Raw genomic sequence first — 12,734 nt, 5'->3', positions numbered from 1 at the left:
TATGTAAGGGTATTATGGTCAACTTATTTTTAATGTACGGGTAGAGGAATAAATGTGGGAATACGAGGTATGTTCACAAAAGTATAGTGTTTTTGGGGCGTTAAAGGCACCAAAGCACATCCCATAAATGTTGTACTACTATCAAAATCTAAAGAATTGGTTGGTTTATATGATGCATAATATTTAGGGAATTTCTCTTTCCACCCCTATACCTTTTTAGGATCCTATCGCGCAATTCCTTTTTTACCCTTAGAATTCGGAGATGCATCACCGAACGCACCACATTTCGATTTTTAGAGGTGTTTTTGGAGATGCATCTCCTTACGAACCAAATTTCATTTTTTTAAAGGTGTTTTCGAAGATGCATCTCCGAAAACACCCATTGATGGATTTTGGAGTTACATCTACGAAATAATGATTTCTAGAAACAAAACCAAAAAACCAAAAATACCTGACAAAAATTTAAGATAGATGTTCCAAATTACATATATATTAAAACAGAAATTTAAGATTACATATTGTTATAAATGGATAGCTGAGGATGCTGCAACATTTTAATGACGTCTTCTCCAGATATCTAAATCTTTGCATTGACTTTAATCGGACTCTTAGTGGAGTATTGGCGAAAAATACTCCACATAATCTTTAAATCGTCATCTGTCTTCAATGCAAACTGGGTGAACTACATGTTTCCTTCAGTGTCGAGTGATGGTGAACGATACTCGAGCTTGACTAACTTATGATTTTTTGGATATTGCAGGAAAGAATTGAGTATGCAGCTCGACGAACAGTGTGTTCTCGTAACATTAAAGTAAACAAAATCGAGGTGAGAATATGTTTAGGTTTGAGACATATTTCTGATTTGTGGTGTATGGTGTTGAAGAATTGGTTAGAGACCCTATTTATAGAAGGTTTCGAGTAATTTGGTCACAAGATTTTAATCTTGTGTTAGGGCATGTTTCATAGATACACTTCCGAATTCAGCTTTTTTTTAACAAAAATGGTGTTTTCTGATATGCATCTCCGAAAAGTTCCTTGATGTTTTTTTAAAACATTTTGGAGATGCATTTCCAAATTATGCAAAACCAGAAATATAACTTAATTAGGCAGAATCAACACCATTGAAACGTAAAAACAATTTATTGGTAAAAGTAGGCAGCAGTAAAATGCTAAATAAATATATTAAATATGTATTGAATCATATAGAATTTATATTATGCACGATAATACATACAAAAAAAAGGTTTGATTACATTCTAAAATATACCAAACGAATTGTCACCGCTTAAATCTAAAACCGATTCTTTCTTCGACTTTTCCCTATTTATTTCTCTCTCAAGCTCCGTCATCTTCGTGAATTCTTCCATTCTTTCCAAAAATTGATTCGGTTAAGTTTCCGCCTCTTTTATGGAATTTTTCGTCCACTCCATAGACATAGTCGAAATAGGATACCCCGGTTTCAAATAAACCTAAACAAAATTGAGCAACCTAAGATACCCAATACAAATGATGCGGCTGTATGAGTCTTGAGGTGGGTGACTCCGAAGTGGGAAAAATGTCTCCGAAAAACCAAATCTCGTCAGATCGATACACACTTTGTCATATGAACTTGCTATAAGATGACTTATTTTCTAGAAGCACATCCACTTTTCAGGTGGTGCGGAACCAATAACGTATGGAACAAGAGCATTGTGAATTTTATTGAATTCTTCCTTGTTCCCATATAGTCTTGTATAAGATGGCCCGTAAGTTTTCCTAATTGTACAACCATACTTCGAACTATCCGGCCCCGTTGTCTCCGCACACTTCGCTTCGTAAAAGATAAAATTCAATCCCACTCGGGATATGTTAAGAACCAGTTGTGAGTATAGCATCGTATCTTTGAAATTGTGTTCTACCACAGTTGTGCTTCGACCAAAAGTGGTTTGAATTTCATTATGTTGGTTTTGAATCATTTGGTTCACTGTGTCCCATTCTCTATACAAATCTCCCTTGCTATCACCCAACCATTTCTTCAACATCGCATGTACAGATTCGAATCTATTAGTTGTTGTGTTTTCTAAATGTCTAACCTGGTCCGTCCAAGCACCCACAACTTTCTCTTTCATCTCATCAAGAATAGTGGATTCCACGTATTTCAAAAAATTTAGATACTTGACACACAAGCTCCTAAAATATACAACATTCTCAACATACAACTCTTCTACAGAAGAATTTATAAAATTTGTCAATGCATCCAATATCTTCTCCAACACGACACAAGATTTGACCATGTTTCATTTTCATCCTTGTCTTCTTTTATGGCAACCGCAAGTTTGAGTTTGGATCTCACATTTTTTGTTTTATGATATCAACAGAGTACTGCATAGAATGTAGGAAACACACTACCAACCGCATTCATAAGGGCTTTATCTCGGTCGCTTACAATGACACTAGGCATATTTTGTGGATCCTTCAACAAACTCTTGCATATATCCAACGCCCATGTAACATTGCCTTCTTTCTCACATTTGAGAAATGCAAATCCAACCGAAAAATGTCTTCTTCATAGAAGTGACACCAACAATTTCTAGAAGAGGAAGCCTATACTTATTGGTCTTGTATGTTGAAACAATTATAAGGACAGTTGGAAATGTGTTGAACAACTTGATACTTTCTGTATGAGTCTAAAAGATCACGTACACTTACTTTATCGTCATACACGTTGTACCTTGAAACATAGTGGTTATCGTCCAAAAGTTTCAAAAGTTCTTGTATTTCGGATCTCGAACCTCTGCTCGCAATGTTCCCTCTAAAATGCTCGTTGTATACCTGCTTGATATTTGACACATTTTGTGGTCTCTTCCGTTTCAAATCTGCAAGTATGTTTCTCGATGCAACTTTGATTATCGACAATTCTGAAGTTATTTGTTTCTCCTCCAGCTTAAGTCGACCTACAATTGATGACCTTGTAGCTTGCTGTCCAGCGCATGATTATGTTCACCACAAACGACATTAAACCGCCATGTATCATCCACCCTACATGATCCGCGCAATTTAAACAAACACTCACATTTTTTCGATCCGGTGTCAACATGTTTTAACTGTCGAACTCTTGAAACATATTTTACACCTTTCTCACAAATCATCATTACACATGCTTGCCTTCTACTAGTGCCATTGTCGGACCTTTCAATCACAACGCCAAATCCGAGTTTGCTAGCTTCCATTCAGACCCAGTTAAGCATATGTTGACAAGCCTTGAAAACTTGATCATTTGAAAATTGTTGCCCAACATCTATCTCGACAACAATTGTTTTAGCATAGTAATTCACCTCATCCCACTTAGCATCATGATTCAACTTGGGCAAAACAACTTTGAGAAATATGTCGGGGTGCACCATATCTAAAACGGGCAAAACAAAAAATGTGTTTAGAATTCTGTTTCTGAAACAAAGATAGTTTCAGAAATGCACTTCCGAAATAATTTAGGTGAGTTTCGAAAGTGTATTTTCGAACTAACGCAGTATTTTGATCCAACATTCAACACCAATGCAAAGAAATATTTAATGAAATGGTGAAAGCTTACTTGAAATTGAAGTTTTTTATGCTCTCTTTGACATAATAAACCACTTGAAACTTGATTTGAAGAAGAAAAGATGAATGAGGATGAATGAAATTTTTGGATGGTTTTTGGTTGTGGAGTGAAAAGAGACTAATGGAATAGTTTTTAAATAAATTTATATATACTGATTTATTTCGGAATACATCTCCAAAAATACCCTATTGTTTTATTTTTGAGATACATATCCGAAAATATCCATAAATGTTTAAATTTAATGTTCAAATGAAAACAAAATATTTTAAAATTTTTAGGACCATCCATGTGAAAAAGAGAAATTCCCTAAACTTTAAAGTACTCCTATTTTAATTTCCACTAATTAAAAACAACAGCAGCGTTCTTATATGAAACTCCTACTAAAAATATTTTTCTGAGTGGAGCATAAAATACAGTAAGTTAGCATTTCTTTTACTTAAAAACAATAAGTAAATCATCACAGTTAATTAAACTTATTTACTCAACTAATTTGTTATACTTAACGAAATACACGTGATTGATTTTATGTAGTGGGTAGGTTAGCATTTCTCAAAAAAAAAAAGTTTGATAGATGACCGACCTGATTCACTTGAATCCCAAACTAAATGAACGTGATGTGGCTCTTGGGAATGAGATGGGTCAAATATTAGGTGGGACTAGGAGTAGTATATAAACGCACATAACCTATCTCTGTGACTCGTGGGTATTTCCCTAACACAAGAACTCAATTTCTGATTGACAGGTGTATTATCTGTCATCCAAAACGCAAGGAGAGAAAAATAAATTAAATTAATTTTTAATTAAATATATAAAACTCAACCGAATCAAATGGCAGAACGTGTGTTACTCACTCCTTCACTCCCTTTACCATCATCTCGACCTTCATTTTCACCAACCGCAATGGCTACTATTAGTGGCGGCGCCGCCGCTCGTATCATCCCCTCCGCTACCAGAGCCACCGTCTCACTCTCCTATTCTTCCCGTTCCTTTTTCTCATTTTCATCCTCTTCTACTTCCGCTTCCTCGCTCAAATGCTTGCGCTCCTCGCCTCGCATTTCTCACCTATTTCTCGACCAGGTTTCTTCTCAATACTCAATAATTTTCTCTGTTGATTTTATCTATTTTTTTCCAGTTCGTTCGTGTGGTTAAATCACGCGCTCAATTTTTCAGCGAAGAGCAGAGGTTCGTGTTTCGAGTGGACGATTCGGAACGGTTTCGGCCTTGGCGTCTGATCCTGATCAGTTGAAGAGCGCTAGAGAAGATATCAAGGAGCTTCTCAGCACTAAATTCTGTCATCCTCTTCTGGTAATTTTGAAGTGTTTTTACTCTTTTTTTTCTTAGATTTATTTTTTAAGAGGAATTATGATCTCTCTGTTCAAGTATATAGCATTTGATTTAGCGTTTCCTTTGTCTGGAGTTGAATTAGTATAGTGTTAGTTCAATTCAATCATGGATTTCTTGGTACTTTTGATATCAACGCGTTTTGTAATTTTGTGAGGATTGAATAGCGTTACTTAATCCTCTTGATATCAAGGTGAAAATAGGGTTGAGTAACTGAATTGCGTAATTATCGATGTTTATGTTGAATTTACTTCTGCTCAGGGAATTGCATTCTCTATTTATTTTTTATTTATGTATTTTATAAGAATTATCTTCTTCAAATTGATCTGTGAAGTCATTTATATATATTTTAAAACATTTAATGGTTCTTCTTACATCAAGATTCATAGTTTGTTTCTATAACTCTGCTGTTGAATTGCGGCTTTTGTTATTCCATTTACAGTTTCTTTGCCAGTCCTTGTTTGATGTTTGATGCCAAAATGTTAGATATCTACTATATCTTTGCACTTAAACTCACTTAAAAAGATCAAATAAAAATAAAACTTCACCAAATTGGCCAACATGATATGGTTACATAGAATAGAATACTCTTGCATCACATTTAACATTAGAGATTTGTAGCTTCAACACGCATCCAAAAGATGGTTGTAAAGAGGCTATTGATTTTTTTCTCAAATCTCAATTTTGAGCTTTATAGTGTGGCTGAAATGATTCGAGGATGATCAAAAACTTTTCAGTTACCAAAATGATTCTGTCAGCCAAGTTGTCAAACTCTGGGTTGATAAGATATACCTGCCACATTGAGTTGGATCCTTGTCATATGATTTGTAGCATATGTGTGAATTCTTTTTTCATTTTACTATGAGAGTTCACATAAACTTTTATGTGATAGATTCGTTTGGGATGGCATGATGCTGGTACTTATAATAAGAATATCGAGGAGTGGCCACAGAGAGGTGGAGCCAATGCTAGCGTAAGATTTGAAGTTGAGTTGAAACATGGAGCCAATGCTGGTATGTATTCATTAACCACCAATTATTTCCAAATTTGGCTCATGGTAAACATCCTCATGAGTTGCAATTTCAGGACTTGTAAATGCATTGAAACTTCTCCAGCCGATCAAAGACAAGTATTCAGGCGTGACATATGCAGACTTATTTCAGTTAGCTGGTGCTACAGCTGTGGAGGTTGCCCATATCCTACTTTGGCTTCAAGGATTGATTGTGCATGAAATAATTGAAAGATACACTGACAATTTGTTTTGAATTTTTAGGAAGCAGGAGGCCCAAAAATTCCCATGAAATATGGAAGAGTAGATACCTCTGGACCTGACCAATGCCCTGAAGAAGGACGGCTTCCTGGTAAGCCTATATATCCAGTTGGAGTTAGAACTATATTGTGATACAACTGCCTCTCTAAGATTGTAGGATATGGATTGACTTAGCTACTGTTAATTTGCAAATAAGAAACAAAGAAACTATAGACTTTTTTATAAGGTTTCTATTGATAAGGTATGAAATTTAATTGTATTATTATGTGCTCATTCAGAACAAGAATTCATAAGTCAATCTGACAATGATTTCTCTAGAGAGTTTAATTGACTCAAAAAGATTAACAGAAGTAAGGTTTAAAATTACTCCAAAAGATTATTAGAACTTAGAAGGGTTTTTTTTGTGGCTAGGCTATCTATGTAAGCATGCTATTTATTATCCCTAGTAGTAAGACTACTTGCAAATTTCTTAGAGCTTCTTAGAACATTTCATCACTTCAGGCATTTTTTTCTTGCATTTTTGTGGCTGTATTCGTTATCATTTTCTTGCAAAGTTAACTTTCATAGAGATAGATGCTTCGGGTTGGCATTCATGCATTTTTCAATGATACAAAGAGGCCCGGACTGTCCATATAAAGTTCTAACTGGATCAGTAGGCTGGTTATCACTTATCAGTAATGTGATACATGAACTGGTTAAGACCTGAACCCAATCCCACAAATATTTGCATCTCCCAAATCAATAGTGTCAAACTAAGAAAAATAAGCTTGAATTGGTTTATTGATTAGACCTTTTTCAAGCACCCTTTCCCATCACCATCTATAACGTTATGCGTGTGCGTGCGTGTGTGCGTCAAGTTAACTAGAATTTAATGCAAATGAATAAGTGAATTTTTTATGGAAAGAAAATTCTTCTACCAGAAAATTAAACAGAAGTGAGAGTGGGACTAAGGGGATGGCAGTAAGTGGAACAGCGACAAGTCAATTGTTGTTTAGGATACGCATGACAAGACACGACGATAATGGAGGGCACTATAGTTTTTCTCAAACTGGATGATGACTAAACAGCATAATGGCTAGGGTCTTCTTAGGGTTTAGATCGTGTATTGACTTCAAAATTGCTTGAAAGTTTAACTCGGCCTTTGAACTTATATTTACAAATTTTACATCATTGCTTAGTTGAATACATCTTTAAGGGATTAAACACATTTTCTATATCAGATATATAAAAAACTTCCTTATCTAACTATGTGCATTGCCTGATATATAACAAACATGTAAACACAAAAATATTCAAATTGAGAACTTAATAAAATAGTTCTTTTTTCTAACATTGACAACTTAATAACTTCTAGATTTTTTGTGTTTTTAGATGCAGGCCCCCCTTCACCTGCTGATCATTTGCGTGAAGTTTTTTACCGAATGGGATTGAACGACAAGGTAATTTCCCGTGTTTCTCATAGTAATGAAGGTTGTAACTTGTATGTTGGATTCTAGCTATATGTCTGAATATGTTTATCAATTTATTGTATCTGCAGGAAATTGTTGCATTATCTGGTGCGCACACACTGGGGCGGTCTAGACCAGACCGTAGTGGCTGGGGAAAACCTGAGACTAAATACACGGTATATTATTTTCCTTTTTACCCACAAACTATAAAACATGATTTTTCAAGAGTACCGTTCTCTTTTAAAACTATAGTCTAATTTTAATATTTGATTTTGGAAAGCCCATGAGCACTGAGTGTCAGTGTTTTAAATTGTGGCCATGGATACGGCCATTGCGATTATTGTAGCTGTTACGACGCCTATTGTAGTCTTTGCGGCGTGTTATTTTGTAGTGTCATGCTAACTTGTGCATTAAGGGAACAAGTTTAAAAGCCCACAAATAAAAGTTTGTATTGATTTTCTTTTTGAACTTGTAAGGAGTTGAATGTACAGTTTCCAAGACATTATTTTCATATTTGATTCATTAACATGTGTCCTTATGGCACAAGTTAGCATTTTTCCTATTTTTACTAGTGCCAAGTTTAATTATTTATGTATTATGTTATAATTCACATTTCTACTATTTCATCTCTAATAATCTCATTATCAGTTTTCCATCACTTAAAGTTAAAAATATCTCTTATCGTTGAAATACTGTTTAAATCTACGATATAAAGGCAGGAATATAAAATAGTTACCAAATTGTAGCTTAAAAATTTTTTTAGTCTGAAACGGCTGTTGCAGTTCTACTATGTAGATGTTTTGTGATTTAAAATCATAGTGTACTTTCGGGCTGATGCAGTTGCAGAACTGCTGCAACCGAAATTTGAAGGGTCATTTATTTGACTGACACTATAGACAGATGGCAAATAATCAATAGTATGGAATATTGTGTTTTACCGTAAAACTTTATATACTGATTTGGAGGATGACAATTGACCACTAATACTTGATGGCTATTTCTTTCATTTTATAACTCATGTCCTTTATAACACCTTCAAGGCATTTGGTTTAATCTGTTGGTTATTAGATGATGTGAGAAGATCTTACAATACATTGATATTATAATAGGGTAACTTAAGAGTTTCCATTTTTTAGTTTTCTCACTATGCCACATGTGTGTCTTACTGTCTGGTATGTAAAATTTTAAATGACGTATGGATTATAAGTATACCATTATCGAAAAATTATGTATTTAATATACACCAATTCATGTGGTTCAACAAATGACTCACCACCACCGATTCAACTGGTGATCCATTTAACCATTACCTTTTGACTGAGTTCAAGTTGTTGATTGATTTAGTCTGATAAGTGATAACATTGGTCTGTGCTGAGAGGCTTGCAGTGCAGATATGTTTCCCCTTGAGACTCTTCTAATACAAGGTCATCATGATTTGAATCATCAAGAGTGTTTGCCTTCATATTTAATGAAAAACTTGTTTGATTCACTTTCAAAAGAAAATATACTTGTTGAATCATGAATGGGAATTTCATGGGACACTGCAAGTACATATAAATTTCTGATTGAAATCACCATCATCAAGGTTTGTTTTCAGAAGATCACTCTGTTTTGGGATTGGAAGGTGTTATCAATGCAACATCTCTTGACTGAATTTTTGCTCCTGCGTCATTGTTGCAAAATCAAAATGTATCTAGATTAGATATGACGAGTGGTTACTTCACTTGTCTTTATCTTTTAGTCTTCAACTTTTAAGAAAAGTAAACCTAAATCTACGTGACAATTGTTTCTTTATGTCCTTAAAAATTCCTATATCAACTATATCTAATCTTACTTAAACAGGCCTGTTAAGTCGTGTCTATTTAGAGCTAGTTTACATGATTATTGAATAATCAATGAAACAATAGAAGAGTCATGTATATCTCTCAATCTACAGAAAGACGGGCCAGGAGCACCTGGAGGACAATCCTGGACCGCACAATGGTTAAAGTTTGACAATTCTTACTTTAAGGTCAGATTTTTGTTTTAAAATATTTTTCGACTATTTTGTTGGGAGGGTTGGCGGGATATAACAGTATAGGGAGAATGGGAAAGGAGGGGGGGGGGGGGGGGGGGGGTGCATACAATTTACGTTTTTTCTTTTTGTAACTATTATTACATACAGGACATCAAAGAAAAAAGGGATGAAGATCTATTGGTATTGCCAACTGATGCAGCTCTTTTTGAAGATCCTTCCTTCAAGGTAAAATAGCTGGGTTTTTTTTCCATGTCCATTTTATTTCAACAATAAATTTATACATGTGATATATCCAAAATATTATTTGGGAAATATGCAGGTGTATGCTGAGAAATATGCTGAAGATCAGGAAGCATTCTTTAAAGATTATGCTGAAGCACATGCCAAACTCAGCAACCTTGGAGCCAAATTTGATCCTCCAGAGGTCTGTTCACATTCAGTTTCTGTTGTGTGTATTAAGATAGGTGTACTTACTGATTAATAAAAAAGATGGGTGTGCTTATTTGGTGACCGGTTATTATTTTCTTTTACATAACTGCATACGTATTTTATTTGAGTTCAAATAACAAGACAGTTAACCAAGTCACCTAGTTAAAGTTTTCTTGTTATCTGTTTCTCAGGGAATTGTGATAGACGGTTCTCCAAATGTTAAGGGAGAGAAGTTTGTAGCAGCCAAGTACTCCTCTGGAAAGGTTCTAATTGCACAATTTATTAAATTTTACCACTCATTTTATTGATGATGCTTGCAGAAAGTTTATTAAATATATTTCAATGAAAGACTTGCATAGTAAATATTTGCATATTGTTCATTGTTTTACTTTTCCTGGTTTGGTGCAGGAGTAAAAACAAGTGTCTTGTTTTCTTGTCCAAGTATCTTTTAATAAATACAAGAAGAAGCTTTTTTCAAATCGTGTGATTATCACATGTAATTTTGGAAGTCTTTAAATGAAGAAGAAAGGAATAAAATTCAATAGTGTGCCTATTTGAATTGCAGAGAGAGCTGTCCGATGCTATGAGGAAGAAGATACGAGCTGAATATGAGGCAGTTGGCGGAAGCCCAGAAAAGGCTCTAAAGTCAAACTATTTCCTTAACATCATAATTGTTGTTGCAGTTTTGGCTATTTTGACATCCCTGCTTGGAAACTAATTGGATTTTGTTTTTACTAAAATTCACTATAATTGAATCTGCATTTGCGCACACGTTAGTTTCTTCCTATGGCATTTACGTATTAATGCATTGATAAATCATATAACCATATTATCAAGATAAATAAATACTATAGGGTCAGGGAGGTAGAACAAAATATGTTGCTTATGGATTTTCTGGTAAAACAATGTGGTAGAGACTAGTCTTTTGTGAAATTAGCCGGTCTTAGAAAAACTTGATTTTGTGAAATTGATCTTTTTTGGTGAAAATGTGTCGTGTTTGGATATTCTTAAGTTTAAAGCAATTTTAATATTAAAATATATTAAGTCCTTCCAGTAGCTATAGGTTATACCTATAGAGGTTCCAATATTTCTCATTAATCTTATTTTTCATATGTTTCAGAGAAGATTCGATATCTAGATATAACCTTGAAGTAAACTCTAAAATTTGTGTCTATATGATATTGTTGTTAACAGAGCTTATATAATATAATTTGTGAAAACTCCATTCATTAGTTTAACGTCTTAATGTATGTTATGTTTGAATTTGGATGAAGAAAAGGAAAGGCAAATTAAGGATGTGATGAAGTTCTAATAATGTACTCCTTTTAACTATATTCTTCGGTTCATTCTTATGTGTGGCTTCGTCCTCATTTGAAATTTGGCTGGTTGTTTTTTAGCCCTCTACTCGATTTCTTAGGCTCATTAGGAATTTGAAGAGATCGGAAATTTTTATTTGAAGTTTGAATTCAACTTCATTCTCTCTTATATTTCATTATAAAATGTATTCATGATTTGTTTTACTTTTACCTCATTCTTATATTTTATTCTAAAACGTATTCATTATTTTTGTTTTACTTCATTCTATGAAAGTAATATAGAGAAGTATATTACGGAAAATTTCTGGCTAGTTGGTCAATGTGGGTTCGTGTCGTTTGCAACTTGTTTTTTATTGATGAATCACATTGTGTAAGCTTTTTGCTCTATTGAATTATGAAGAATCTCTTTTACCTATCTCTTTAGCTTTTTGAATGATGAAAAGAAGTACAAACAAAGTTCCTTATCCTTCTCCCACTTTTGTTTTAACGTACTTACTCACCCAATTACCCAAATGGTTATCATGATTTGGTTAGTACTTAGTTCTACGGTCGAGAACTGTTGATAGCTATTTATAATTACTTATTTTCGCTCCAAGAGTTTCCATCTTCAACGTATGTAATTGACATTTGACATAACACATATTTTAGAAAAAATTTTTAGCCACCTCCCTATGGGGGTCACCCCAGCGAAAATCCCAAAATACCCCTGCTTCGGAAATGAACTTCCGAAGCGCTTTTTTTTTTTTTAAAAAAATTCCATAATTCGGAAGTTCATCTCCGAAAACACCTCATGGGGGTGTCTTCGGAGATGAACTTCCGAAAACACCTCATGGGTGAATTCGGAAGTTTATTTCCGAATTATGCAGAAACTGTGTTTTTTCATGTTATTTCTTAAACAGTCTCGCATTTTAATTAAACGCAAACGCCAAATAAAATAAGCAACAGATAAACAGAAAATACTAATACGATAAATAAAATCCAAATAATATATACAAGCTGAACCAAATAGTAATAGTGTGCGCAATATACAATCCGAAAACAAAAAATAAATAAACCCGACCACTACTGGGTGTGCCTAACCCTCTCACCCTGAGCCCTCCTCTGCCGCCTGTACCCCGCCGCACGGCCCGCATCAGTGGCGATCGCCTCCATCACGGCGACTGCATCTGGACCGCCCTGAAGAACGACACCCCGATCCAAGGCGTCCCGCCCAAGCATCTCTATCCGCTGGCAGATCGACAGGAGATCAATGGCGTGGTCATCCTCGGCCTGCTGGTTCTCCAGGATCTCCTCATGTGCTGGCCTAGGAGCGCCGGGAACGTCGGGTCTCAGTAGA

General features: G+C 34.8%; 2 protein-coding genes across 3 annotated transcripts; one reads left to right on the top strand and one right to left on the bottom strand.

The window, feature by feature from the left end:
- Positions 1 to 2,350: 2,350 nt before the first annotated feature.
- LOC131658045 (uncharacterized) lies at positions 2,351 to 3,209 on the bottom strand. The gene is made up of 3 exons (XM_058927382.1): positions 2,948 to 3,209; positions 2,711 to 2,855; positions 2,351 to 2,543 (listed from the first exon to the last, which is right to left on the bottom strand). Exons 1-3 carry the CDS (start codon positions 3,207 to 3,209, stop codon positions 2,351 to 2,353), a joined length of 600 nt encoding a protein of 199 aa, XP_058783365.1.
- Positions 3,210 to 4,284: 1,075 nt separating this feature from the next.
- LOC131661421 (probable L-ascorbate peroxidase 6, chloroplastic/mitochondrial) lies at positions 4,285 to 10,853 on the top strand. Of its 2 annotated transcripts, none has more exons than XM_058930960.1 (12): positions 4,285 to 4,654; positions 4,748 to 4,882; positions 5,811 to 5,931; positions 6,005 to 6,105; positions 6,192 to 6,279; positions 7,560 to 7,627; positions 7,726 to 7,812; positions 9,573 to 9,647; positions 9,801 to 9,878; positions 9,973 to 10,077; positions 10,274 to 10,345; positions 10,648 to 10,853. In XM_058930960.1, exons 1-12 carry the CDS (start codon positions 4,406 to 4,408, stop codon positions 10,798 to 10,800), a joined length of 1,332 nt encoding a protein of 443 aa, XP_058786943.1. In that variant the 5' UTR covers positions 4,285 to 4,405; the 3' UTR covers positions 10,801 to 10,853. The 2 variants fall into 2 exon arrangements, with proteins under 2 accessions (XP_058786943.1, XP_058786944.1); XM_058930961.1 differs by having other exon boundaries at positions 4,288 to 4,654; positions 10,491 to 10,853.
- The last annotated feature ends 1,881 nt before the right edge of the window (positions 10,854 to 12,734 follow it).

Source organism: Vicia villosa, linkage group LG3 (genome assembly GCF_029867415.1).
Source record: "Vicia villosa cultivar HV-30 ecotype Madison, WI linkage group LG3, Vvil1.0, whole genome shotgun sequence".
Classification (NCBI taxonomy): domain Eukaryota; kingdom Viridiplantae; phylum Streptophyta; class Magnoliopsida; order Fabales; family Fabaceae; genus Vicia; species Vicia villosa.
Note: the sequence above shows the minus strand (reverse complement) of the source record. Positions and strands in the feature narration are given on the sequence as shown.